Raw genomic sequence first — 13,428 nt, forward strand, 5'->3', positions numbered from 1 at the left:
CATTCTCTCTGGGTGCCGTGGGAGCTGTGGCTGTGAGGCAGAGTCTTGGGGGGAAAAAAAAAATCCGCCAGTCCCAAGTGGAAGTGTAAATTCCAAAGTTTTTTTTTTTATACGTTATGCTCCCTTGATCTTAACAGCCTTTCATGAGCCGTGCTCTGCTCTGTGTCTGTCCTCCTCGGGATGTCTTTTTATTCGCACAGAAAGGAAAGGCGGCCCCCAGCTCCTTAACCCTCTTCCTGCCCAGCGCCAGGGTCATGGGATTTTCGGGAATTCTGAGATTCGAGACAAGGGCGATTTTCTGTCAGAGGTTCATGCAGATAACCTCCAGCCGTGTGAGAAGTTTCACTCGCAACACTCCCAAGTCCCTTGGGCTAGCTTCCTGTTGGGAGAAAGTCTTCTGAAGATAAAGTCAACATCTTTCGCTAAGAACACAGACGCCAGTGCTTCTTCATTTTGAATGAGGCTTAATGTTTTCCTTCATCTTGCCACGTGCTCTTCCTGACATGGAAATCATATTCTCTGGCTAACGTGTCTGTAAGAGCAAGCGCCAGTTTTTCCACATTTTCGGTGATCAATACTTTGAAATATACTGTATATAAAATATAGAATATAGATAGATACATCCTGTATTTAGTCTTTCAGACTAATACCTCATTCTAACAAGAATAGAACAGATATTTGACAATTGTGAAGATTCTTAAAATAGAAAAAAGTGGCAGAGGGTTTTCATCAGTTATTTAGTGAGATGTGTACTGCAAGTAGATTCACACTCATTTGTGACAGTTTTCTAACTTAATCAGTGCTTGTTTTTGTTTTTTTGCACATACTGTCCTAAACCCTTTTATATGTGCTACTGTTCAGGTGAAATGTAATGTTAGTGATTATGTTTCTGTGCCGTGACATAAGAGCTCTAGAAATACAATCAATTTATGACACACTTGAAGAAGGCTCCTCAGCCAAAGCTTTTTTTTTTTTTTTATTTTTCAGCATGATGGAATCATCCTCTACTTGCACAAATACAGTACAAATACCTGCTTCTCCTGCAAAACTATTTTTAAAATGCCTGGTACTTAAAATATTAAAAGAATAAAGACGAACTTTGTTTTAATTGGGGAAAAAAATTAAACAGTTTTACATATTAAAACCCACACAATTAAGTTTAACACACCCTTAAAATAATGGTTCCTTTCCACTTGCCCTTGTATAACATTTGAAATTGTGATTCGTGTCTCAAACCCCTTATATCCCAGGTTTGTCAACCTAACAAGAAAAAAATTACTGGTCACAGAGGAGCAGGAAATAACCAACACAGATTTATTTTCTTTCTTTAAACTTGAAATTGGTAATAAATATGTCTCAGCCCTCCCAGACTCCCTCCATGGGTTTGGCAAAGACAGTGATTAATTCCGTTTCACCACTACAAACCTCGGAGCTCTGAAGGATGAGAGTTGAGTCCAAGATCTCCCACAGCTCAGTCAGCAATAATAGACGACTGATGCAGCTCTTGCCGGCAAAAATCCCAACCACTTCGGTTCACAATAAGTCACAGGGGTCGCCACTACAGAGCATACTTGACTTAGGGGTGGGGACCTAATGTAGCAAACAATCAAACCAGGTGGTATTTGAAATGTAGAGCTAACCCTGCCTTCACATGATCAGCTTTACTGGTAAATCCACATAGGAACCATTAGTTAAACTTATATTGATAACCAGACTAAAATGCTTTTGATACTGCATATTTTGGAATCCGCTGTGTCTATAATATACTAATCAGGGTTTGAAGTATTAGTTATAGGAAGCACAGTACAAACTTTCAAAATGTTTACACTTTATACATTTGCCGTATAGATAGATAATACTTTATTAATCCCGTAAGGAAATTGATGAATATTAATTATTTATTTAATATTAATATTAAATAAATATTGTATTAAATTAGCCAGTTAAACATTTGCTAGCAGACAGACCTACAGCTTGTGACTGGAACCAACAGCAGAGTGACCATCTAAAGGGGATTTCTTTAGTTCAGTACCAAATGTGGGTGTACTGTATAAACAAGGAATAATGAAGCCATAAATTGGGTTACAGAAGATATCTTTCTCAGAAGAGAATAAGCATATCCCAAAGGCAGATCTAGACCACGAAAAGTACAGAAAATTTGGCAAAATGTTACAATTAACCTAAATACAGTCTTTCAAACAGAAAGAGTCAGCGAATAAATAAACCATAAAACTATAAATATTACATTCAAGTTCATTATAAACACTTTGCTTTGTCGTCTTTTCTGTGGACGTTAAAATGTTTAACTATAATTGTAGTTCAAGCACTGGAGGCTGAGAATCGAAGATAAAGGCAATTTATAATCTTGTTTGTTCTTGTATAAGGTGCTAGGATTTAATATGTATATATAAATATAATTTACTACCTATATATGTATAGCTCGGATATATAATATTCTATATCCCATATAAAAAATAAATTGAGTGAAACTGTACAGTACATAGCCAAAAACTAGTCAACGTCATAATGAAAACACATCACTGTTTGCTGATAGCCTTTTCTTCTGCCTGGCAACTTGTGCACATTAGACAGAATAGTTATCTGGGTTAAGTCTAAAATTCTGTTTAATCCAGAGTGCTTCACATGGAAAACTTCAAAGAAGCACAGAAAAATTTGGTTCCCTTTCATGTTATTTTAACACACCACAGCCCTAGTCTGTTTAATGAACTGTTGTTAGCTGAATGTGTACATGGATTGCTTTAAATACTTAAATTTACAAAATAAAATTAACTTTTTAAATGATTATGCTAAACGACACCTCCACAGTAACAGGGGTGTGAATTCCAGACAAAACCGGTGTTGTTTGCCTACAGTACAGTATGTGCACTTTCTGTCTCAAGTACTCTATATGGGCATGGCCATAGCATATAGAAATCTCCTTGTGTTGTGTGCAGATTAACATAGTTTTGGCAATCACATTACGACCATTTTCCAAGTAATAAGATCATTTACATATAAATTAACAATCACAATAGAAAGAACTCAAAATAAATGGGGAAGTTAAAGGAGGACAAACACAAAGTACCCATAGGACTCTCCAACATTTGCTTCTCCTTTGGTTCTAATATTGTCTGATCAGCGAGCTCTACCAAATTACAAAAGACTGTGGCTGAATATTTGATATTATGTGCAGTATCTGAAGCCGCTAGACTATTTTCTTTCAAAAGACTAAAAAAAAAAAAAATCAATACTAAAGAGTTGAAGGTTGCCACTGGTTCACAAAAGTTCAGATATTTTGTTTCAAACTAAGTATGAAGTCCTAGAACATTCATCTTCAAAAAGCTATTTGAAGCTCTTATGCTGATAACACAGCTAAGATATCAGCAATGAATATTCAGCGCTGATATACGACTGTGGGATCATTTACATTTTAAAACAGGATGGACAATTTCAAACATACTGTATGAATAGAATAAACCACAACGCATGACCAAAAAATCCTCAGTATTTTTAAGATTTTATTTTTATGTATAAACACTTTACATAAATTACCTCCTCTGAGACTAATATTCGATGAACAGTTAATTGGAATTCATATAAAAAATCCATAAAGAACTTGTCTCACATAATTTACAAAAAAGTTTGGGTTTTCCTTTGCTTTGTACGACATGATTTTGTTGCGTCAGTTGTTTCTCTTTGCTTTAATTGTATCTTTCCCAAGGAGCACTACAATACCATTAAAAAATTAACAATAAATCTGATATCTCCGGTAGCAGGTCACTGGCAACAATGTCCTCTCAGGAAGCGGCACAGTAAAAGCAGTTGGAATTATTAACAGCAGAATTTCCCAGTTTTGGCTGGTTACTGAGACACATCAGTTCTTATTAAGAGCAAAACTACTTTTTTTTTATAAGCAAAGGTCAACCATTCAGAATGAAAACAAACATCTGATTATAGACATTGCCTAGAAAGAAAACCAATAGGCTTTATACATATTAGTCCAGTCGAGTGCAGTGATATGCATATGTAAACACATTTCTTTTTTAAACTTTTTTTTTTTAATTTTTAAAGCAGATCACCTTTTAAGGTCATTTGTAAAAACAATTTGATTCCACAAACCACCACTCTTTCTCCTTGACTCTCTTTCTTTTACACAAGAGTTTGAAGTCCATCAAGGTTGTGCTACAGACGCAAATCTGTGTCACGGCCTTGTTAAGGCCTAAGTAGTAGTTATTTTCTACATGTACTCTGTTGTAGCTACGCGTGCCAACACTTCAGTTCGGTTCCCCAAGTGGGAATGGCCACAGGCAGTCTCTTTGGCAGCCGGTAATGAACAGTTTGTTACCTCTTCCCTATTTCGCTTTGTCTTAGGAACTGTATGTTGTTAGCACTGTCGGCTAACTCGGGGTATTGCTCTACGGAGAGTACATAGTACCCATCATAACCTTGTACTTTTCCGGCGCTTAGCAACTGGCGCTTCTCCCCCTCGGTCCACAGTCTCGCCCCCTCCTCGCCGTCGCGCACTCGCTGCTGCTCCCTGGCCCAGGCGCTGGAGAGGGCTCTCTGCCGGGCCTGCTCCAGGACGCGGGCCTTCTCCTCGTCCAGGGTCATGCCGTACCGCACGTGCAGCGCCAGGGCGCCGTACTGCATCTCCACGTCCGCGAACCTGCGAGTCCTGCCGTTCACCACCGTGGTGGACTGCGAGACGGTGACGTTGACGCCGTTCTCCAGGGACTTGCGCCCGCTCGTCAGCCGCAGGTTGCCCAGGTCGCTCTCCGGCAGCCCGGTCTTGATGAAGTAGTGGGTGTCCCTGCCCTCGATGGTGAAGTGCAGGTTCTCCAGGTAGAAGGCGTTGTTCAGGATGTCGGCGACCTTGATGCAGTCCTCGTTGGCGATGTTCAGTGCCTTGGTCACCACCCGCCCCTGATTGACGGCCAGCATCACCCCTTTCCCAATGAGCGACTTGAGGGTTGCAAACCAGAGCCACGATTTCTCCCTGCTCGATCGGCGCCTGCTGAACTGAATCTCCGGCATCTTTCCGAACGACAGGAATGCCTTTGCCTGTCTCACGACTTCTTGCTGAACTCCGGAAACAGACTGCAGAAGAAAGAAGAGCTCACGTTATTGATGCAACGCCTAACACCTCAGACAGTCTACCTTCGAGCGGTCTGCATTAAATAATGCCAGCCTTTAACGTTTCTAAAAATATATTTGTAGTACGGCTAAGGATATCCATATTCCATACAGAAACGATAAATAATACAGCAGCATTAAATCAATGATTTGATTCAATTAATAACTTTAGCCTTGAATCCTAACATAAAAGGTAGACAAAAATCTGGAGATTTCTGAATTATTGAATGGGAGAAATGTGTAAAAAGGTTTTAAAGGCATATATTTTTTAAAATTCTTTAAAAAAAAGTTTATCTTGGGGCCATTGAAGTTTAGATCTGCAGAACATTTTATTTTTTTTAACAATGACAGCTATGAAGAAGGTGAATCTCTACTTCACAGTTTTAAGAATTATATTTAGCACGCAAACATCAAATATTTTTTAAATTAGCATTTAACACCAAAATATTAATCGCTGTCTTTATACTGAACTTGTGAAATATAATACATGAAGCTTTTTTTAACATCTAAAGGCTGAAATAACACAAATGTGCAAATATTTCAACTGCAAGTTATTGCCTAAGAAGTCCTTTATTTCCCTGTGCCTGTTAGGCATACCTAATAAAAAATACCTATTACTGCAAATCAAGTACATTCTGGCATGTGAATGAATAATTTGGTTTTATGCCAGAAAAATAACAGTTTGTAGAGCTCTACAGATGTCCTTTTTGACTGCTTACCGGTAAATCATCCCAAAGCTGACTCTTTTTCAACTCAAAGGAAGGTTCTGTCATGTCGAATTTGGGAATAGGAAAGCCAGGGATGGCATTGTGCAGATGGAATCCAAATGTCACCAGCCAGCTGTTGACATCTTTGAAGAGAAAAGAAACAGAAAAAAGTACAGCACTGTCAGGAAAACCTGACTGAAAAACTAAACTAAAAGTCCAACTAAAAATGGGACTTCTCTACAACTTTCAGTCCAATGGAAATTTAACGCAAACATATAAAAAAAAATCACTGGTATTATGCATGTTTATTATAAAACTTCCTTGCTAATATAAAAGCATTTTGACATAGCATTGGTAAATACAGCTGTTATGACATTGAAACAAGTACAAGTATAGTATATTCACTATATACTGTATGTATTGCATTTAAATTGCTTTTTTTTGTTTAGCTCTTAAAATTTAAACAAAATTGCAGGGTTGGATAAAGCTCTCCGTACACTGTAATATATCTGCTATAATTTAATATTAAAAAACTCTGATGCTTTCAGAAAATTAGCACTTTATGTTTAATGTTACATATGACTGCATTATGAATGTACAACTATAACATTCATAGATAATAAGTAAAAAGGGAAGATTGTTTGAAATGGCAGTATTCCACTGTTCTTAAAAAAGCAACTGTTTTAATATTCTTAACTTCCTAAATATAGCAGACAAGCCAGCTGAATTAAAGCATGACGATCCAGACATAAAAAAGAAAAACAATCTTTTTTTAATGTGACAAATCCACATCCACAAGGCTTTATCAGATGTATTGTACAAAGGAACAGCCCTGGATATGGTGATCTCTGTTCCAATTAAGAAATAAATATAAACAAATATGTCAAATACGTTGTGCTAATAACAGCAACAAAGTCTCGACTTAAATCTTACCTGTGATATACTCTTTGACGTCGTGCACTTTGCTGACGGGATTGTTGTTCCGAAACATGTAGAGGTTAAATGGTGCAGGGTCCTTTCCCACTTTCATCCAGGTGGTGATGTCGGGGGTAGTCCAGCGTCCTGCCAGGATATCGTAGTCTCGGTCCCCGAAGTGCAGAAGCTTTGTCAGAGGGTCATACAGGCCCCCGTGGAATCCTATGACCAGCTGAAAGTCTGGGTTGGAATCGAAGTAGATTTCTCCGTAAGCCGTGTACTGGACTTGCTTAATCATCAGACCGTTGCTGCTGAAAACGGCCAGGGGCGTTCCTGTATTGTCACAGGCGATGTAGAACTCCTCTCCACTGCTGATCTCCATGGCGAAGAGGTGTCCTTGCAGGTCATAGTAGAGGGAGGTGATCTCCGAGCTGGAGTGGTTATAAACGTGGGTGATCCGGGTCGGGTAGTTGAGGTCGGCATAGAAAAACTGGAGGTGCTGCCCCAGGCTCGTCCTGGTGGAGACCCTCCTCCCGAGGCCGTCGTAGCGGTACTGGATCGTCCAGCCGTTGCCCTTGCTGTACACGCGGACGAGGAGGCCCTTGGAGTTATACTCGAAGATTTCAGCCCCCCTCTGCCGCAGGAAACCGTCCTCATCCAGCCGGTACTGAACGTCGCCCAGGCGGGTGATCCTGTCTCTCAAGTCGTAGCGCAGAGGAGTCAGGCGGGCACTGCTGCTGGGGTTCAGCAGGTGCAGATTTCCGTTCAGGTCGTAGTTGTACCGCCACATGATCTTCTCGTTCAGGTAGACCGTCTGAAGTTGCCCATCCACATCGTACTCGTAACCGTACTTTGTAGTGTTGGCGAACGGCCCAATTTTGACCTCTCTCTTGGTCACGCGGCCCATGTTGTCATATTGTATGGTTATCCAATACATCAGAGAGCGGAATATTTCATACTGGATCTCTTTGATCCGACCATGGTCGTCGAAGTGCTTGGTGTAAGTCATGACGGCTGTGGAAATGATCTGGTTGATGTCGTAGTAGATCACGCCAAACTTGCCAAACTGTTCGACTTTCCCAGAGATGTCATCGAATTGGTAGAGGTCAATGGGCAGAGGCGTTTCATTTATCACGCCCTGCATGCTGGTCACGCGGAAGCTGTTGTCATAGGTGTAGTCAAAGCGAGCATTTACCATCCCACCTTCACTGAAGCGGAAGATCTGTCTATCGATTAAAGGGCCAATCTGTCTGTACCTAATGGTGCAGATAAAGCCCTCACTTTGCAGGTTCACAGTTTTAAGGACCCCTGCCGTCTCATCATATGTGAAGCTGACACGCGTGCTGTCATACAAGATCTCGGAGAGCTTATTTTGTCTTCTGTATTTATACAGGACTCGCCTGCCTGTTCCCAAGTGTGACACTTGCAGCAGCTGCCCATCTTCACTGTAGTCCACAATGACAGAGGCATTGCTTTCAGGGGGACTGTAAATATTGCGGTAATACCCAACTGAGCGAATGGTCTGCATTGTGTGACGGGCCACGCTCGGCATTGTTATGGCAGACAAACGATCCAATAAATCATAATCAAAGATGTACTGGCGTTGACTGTGGAGCAGCAGCACCATTGACTGGAAAGGAAGTAGACAGAATAATTATACACATGGGTATTAAAATGCAAATTAGGTGACAACAGGTATTAACATTCCATTTCGGCAATGATTTCCTTTTTTAATTGAGTTATCCTTGACCTACAAGTCTTTAATGCTGCTCTGTTTAATGTACTTGGATGCATAATTCTAAAGGGTTTTGCAATTATTAGCTCTGGCCTCATAATGCGCTGCTACTTATGTTATAAGGTAGGCTCCATTTAATGTCAAATTCACTTAGCAAAACAGCGGGTAATTAAACCTTTTGCATATTGGTAAGAAGCACAAGAATTTTATGTCAGAAAAAAAGACAGTTAGGAAATTAAAATCACACTAATTTTGGTGCAGCTTGATCTTTACATCTCTTTTTACGAGCAGCTGGTTAGAGATAAAGTAATCAGATTCACTTTGTCATTAAAAGAGCTCTCGGCATTTCTGATCGGTGTTGCCTGGAGGTAACACAAATACATCACGCTTGAAATGAAAGCAACACACTGGATGATGCAGGAGACAGTCCAGCAGGTACACCTCCCCTGAACTCTTCTTCTTTAAATTCATAGCAGATGAGGCTGTGTCATTTTACTGCTAAAAGAACCCATCTTTCCCGGTTTGTTAGAAACATTTCTTTCATCCTCTGAGGCGCAAATCACCAGACTATTTCCATATGCATCTCTGACTGTATGTGTGCCTGTGGTGGGGGACCGGAGTGCCGGGCAGAATCCGTCACCTTGTCATCCATACTTGGAAGGACTTTGCTTGAGCTCCCTAGGCTCTCAATATGGCATATGTTTCCAAGATGATATCCTTCTTCTTGGTCACGCCACCTGCACTTGTGTCAGGCAGTGCTAAGAAAACTATGCATATGTAACACCTACACTTTTTACTTTACTTTTCATTGGTCAGATTCTTCTTAGTTCATCCATTGAATTTAAAAGAACTCTGCAAATATGGTACATATAATTACAAGGCCAATTCATTCTAGAAGAACACTTTTCAGCACAGATGGAACTGCGACTTAAACCTTCAAGCTAAGATATTAAAATAACATGATGTTCTTTCTTCGCACTATAATGCTAGTATATTTTTCAAACTTTTCTTTATGTGTGATTAAAGCTACTAAATTGCCAAACTAGAGATATTCCTGTATTAAGTTAAATGTAACAAATTGTTTCAAACATCCTGGTTAAAACAGTCTTGAGAATTTGCCATTTTTGGAGTATATATAAATTATATACACATCTGTATAGAAATATCTGATGTGTCAGCTGCTTTCTGCTTTCCAGCAGTTCTCATTTTTCAATCCAGACTTCTTGCTTTATAAGTTTGAAACCCTTGTTATCCATCTCTTGGTGCACAAACATCCACAACAACAAGCAATTTTCCCTCTTAAATTGCATCTCAAGGCCACAAGGAATAACAATCTATTGCTCTTCTCCTACCTTGTGGGATTCTCAACTATTTACTGTAAGAGTCCAGCTACTGGACACATTTCCAAGCTCGCCGATCTCTCAGCAGACGAAAAAATCTATTCCCAGGAATCTATAGCGAAAGCACCTTCTTTTGTCAAAACATCTCACTCATTTGTGTAAAACCACACTGCTGTAATAATACTCACTCCTTTCACACAGCTTTTAAACCAGGAAACTGTAAGAACGATAACTATTTTTGTGAGTTGTGTATTTCTACCCATGTACTGTAGTTCTGGTGCTACATTAAAGGATAAAGACATCTGACCTTTTCAAGGTACGTGTAACTCCATATCTTCCCATCAGCAAACACCCGGGAGACGAGCCTGCCTTGGTCGTCGTACTCCACTCTCTCACTCGTGGGGCCTCTCTGCAGGCTTGTGATCTGTCCTGTGGCCGAGTAAGTGATGTTGACAGACATCATCTTGCTGCTAGGCACCCAGCGAGTAGGGTGACCCGAGGAGTCATAAATTATCTTCAGCAGAAATTTACGGTGGTCATCATAGATCTTCTCTGTCTGGGAGGTTCGGTCATAGTCCACAGAGAGGAGGTTCCTGCCATTCACCTTTTTAAAAACACAAACAAAACTCTCGTCAGAGCCAATCAGAAAAGCCTCAAAGCCACCCACTTATTGCTTCTCGATGACCTGCTATTGTTTAAACACCATTTACTGTGATTGATTCTCTTTGACAGTAAATTAATTTTGGGAGTTCTTGATGTAAGTGGAAGGCATTAGATTAACTGCTTTTTTTAAAGGGTTTCATTAAACTGAAAGACACTCTGGCATTTGTTCAAACTCTTTTAAATTAAGCCCCTCAGAATTTACCCAACCGGTAAAAAGAAATATTAGAGTGTATCCATGCAAAGTTTCCCTCTACAGGAGCCATTCATTTAAAGATGACAAGCTTTAGAAATGGAAGCAGAGCAAATCATATTCTGACCCCAGTCCAATTTATTTCATATATATAAAAAACAATGTCGCTTTATTAATGCTGTGGGAGTACCTCAGTCCCGCATGTTTGTGTTGCTGGGAAAACACAAGATATTGATGGAAGCCTTGCGTTCGGAGGAATTTAGTTGACTTGAAACTCAAAATCACTTGAAAATGAGAATTGGGCTTCTTTGTGAGAGAAATGACTGGTAGATTTTAAGTCATAAATGAAACTGTGAAATAATACATGCAACACACCTTAAAAGTACAGTTAATTATGTACTATAGTATGGAAATGCTTGAAATTCAAACGTTTTATTCTAACTTGTAAAAATGTATTACTATATTTTTTCTTTGGGAGAAATTTACCTAACCGAATAATAAGAATAATTATTTTTTAAGAATCTCAGAATTTGGCACCTCCTGTTTTTTCTACATATATGCTTGGAATCTAAATGAAGATGCACCCAACGAACAAAATTAAGTTTGATATAAATAGAATATTTTGCTTGTTTTCTGAAAAGTGTACAGTATGGGTTGTGGGCAATTTCTTTTTCATTTTATCCAGAAAAAACCCCAAGATACAAGTAAGATATCAGTCATAATATTGTGTACAATTTTGGCCAACATGATACAAAAAATATTGTTGCTGTGGAATCTTCCTAGTTCTGGAACAAAGAAGAATACAAGAGGCCCTGATTCTGGTATCCAGAATCCTCAAACACAATGACACTAGGCTTCTTCAGAACCGGCAGAGAAACAGAAACCAGAGGACACAAGCTGAAACTATGTGGAAGAGCCTTTAAAATGGAGAGCAATAAGCTCTTACACAAAGGGGTTGTAGGAGTATGGAACAAGCTGCCCGGCCATGTGATCAAAGCAACACACCGGCTTCTCTTAAGAGCTGCTGGATGTGATCCTTGATCATCAATCCGATCAATTATCTACCAGCAACCAAACGAGCTAGATAGATCAGATTGGCAGCCTCTTATTTAGAGCCACTGCTTACACAAGACCACTATTTAAGCGCTCTATAGCCACAAACGTGCAATCAGGACCATTCTTGATTTCTACGACACTGTAGTCCTAGTGGGCGGCATGGTGATGGTGGTGCAGTGGTTTGTATTGGGGCCGTCAGTTGCTGAGGTGCTATCTGCATGGAGTTTTATATTCTCCATGTGCTCATGGATGGAATGGTTCAGTCCAAAGACATACTGTACTGGAAGGCTAATTAGCTTCTGGGAAAACTGGCCCTGGTCTGAGTCTGTGTGTGTTTGTGTCTGTGTGTCTCCCACGACCCCGTCCTAGGTAAATCAGCCATGGAATGGATGGATGTATGCAGTGCTCGTATTTTGGGTAATATTTACTTTTATTAAACTTTTCTAGGGAGATTTCCCTCACCCGAAGCTTCCTTCCAAACACGTTGACCTTGCCTCTGGTCTGCTCCTTACGGAAACGCCACTCCACCAGGTTCTGACCGTTCTCCCCAGGCAGTGTCATGTTGCGCCGGGCCACTGTTGGGTTGGCAGTGCCCGCCAGAATGTGAGGCTCCGTCTGGTAATGGGTATCCATGCCATTGGCATAAAGAACCCTCAGGGAGTTGTCAAAGCCAACCTGGTAACTGTTTCTTAACTGGTCTGAAGGGGAAAGAAATGTCATGAAAAGGAGGAAAAAAGGGTCAAAAACAGATCATCAAACATCACAACTGTATTTGACATTAAAATGTTCCATCGTCAGTTATTTTTTATGCCTAATCGGGCACGGTCAGTCTTTAACGTTACGCTTATAAGCTCATACGCTTGGCTCATCTTTGTCAAGTACCGCAGTTGGGGGAGGCTTCTGTTTTATGTGAGGGTGGGGTCAGAAAACCTTTTATCCCTTTACTGTGCATGGAGAGACCTGCCCAGTTTCTCCTAAACCCACACCAACAGATTTTCTACATCTCAAGAGATACAAAGACATGAATCGATGATGTTCCTTCAAGGAATAATCTGTACAATTAATCTTTCTGAGGGCACAAATAAGTTGCTGCAGAACCAGGAGTTCATAAGCTGGCGATCTCCAAGCCGAGCGAAGGGATTCTTATTTATACAATGAGGAAAAAAAACAAAACACAGCGCCGAGAAGCCATTCATTAGCTGTGTGTAGCACAAGCTGTTTGTCTTCACAATGATGAATTGCTGTGGGTTAGTGCGCGTTGTCCTGGTGGTATTACTAAAACAAAACAAAACCAAACCGTATTGTCATTTTCTTCCTGAACTGCCAGGACGCTCCCCTACCTTGAACCAGAGTGTAGAACGAATCAATGGATGAGAGGTTAGTGGTGATGCTGACGTCCTCATCCCTCCCTGAAGTCTCAATGCCCACAGTGATAGCCCTTTCCATTTCCCCATGGAGACTGGTCACGACTCCCGTTGGAAAAGTCACATTCGTTAGGCGGCCTTCGCTGTCATAGCTTAAGGAAGACCGTAGTTAATTGAGTAAACCACTCTGAGGTCATGTAGCGCTGCCTCAATTCAAAAGCAGAACACTCTAAAACAAGTACCTGGGGAATCTAAAAAAAAATTTTTTATCTCGTATTCTGTCCTAGCTGCTTAAAACTACAAACCTTACAACACTGACACTCTC

At 40.3% G+C, this 13,428-nt stretch overlaps 1 protein-coding gene across 17 annotated transcripts in view; it reads right to left on the bottom strand.

Annotated features, from left to right (window-relative positions):
* Positions 1–3,498: 3,498 nt before the first annotated feature.
* The window catches only part of LOC148677538 (teneurin-3), a 287,789-nt gene continuing 277,859 nt past the window's right edge, over positions 3,499–13,428 (bottom strand). For all 17 annotated transcript variants that reach the window (XM_088642666.1, XM_088642919.1, XM_088643165.1 and 14 more), the window contains 6 exons: positions 13,080–13,255; positions 12,202–12,437; positions 10,138–10,434; positions 6,774–8,385; positions 5,853–5,983; positions 3,499–5,097 (listed from right to left, as the gene is read on the bottom strand). In XM_088642666.1, coding sequence (XP_088498792.1) covers positions 4,342–5,097; positions 5,853–5,983; positions 6,774–8,385; positions 10,138–10,434; positions 12,202–12,437; positions 13,080–13,255 — 3,208 coding nt within the window. In that variant the 3' untranslated portion in view covers positions 3,499–4,341. The remainder of the gene's footprint in view (positions 5,098–5,852; positions 5,984–6,773; positions 8,386–10,137; positions 10,435–12,201; positions 12,438–13,079; positions 13,256–13,428) is intronic.

Source organism: Lepisosteus platostomus, chromosome 1 (assembly GCF_059453375.1).
Source record: "Lepisosteus platostomus isolate fLepPlt1 chromosome 1, fLepPlt1.hap1, whole genome shotgun sequence".
In the NCBI taxonomy this organism is placed as follows: Eukaryota; Metazoa; Chordata; class Actinopteri; order Semionotiformes; family Lepisosteidae; genus Lepisosteus; species Lepisosteus platostomus.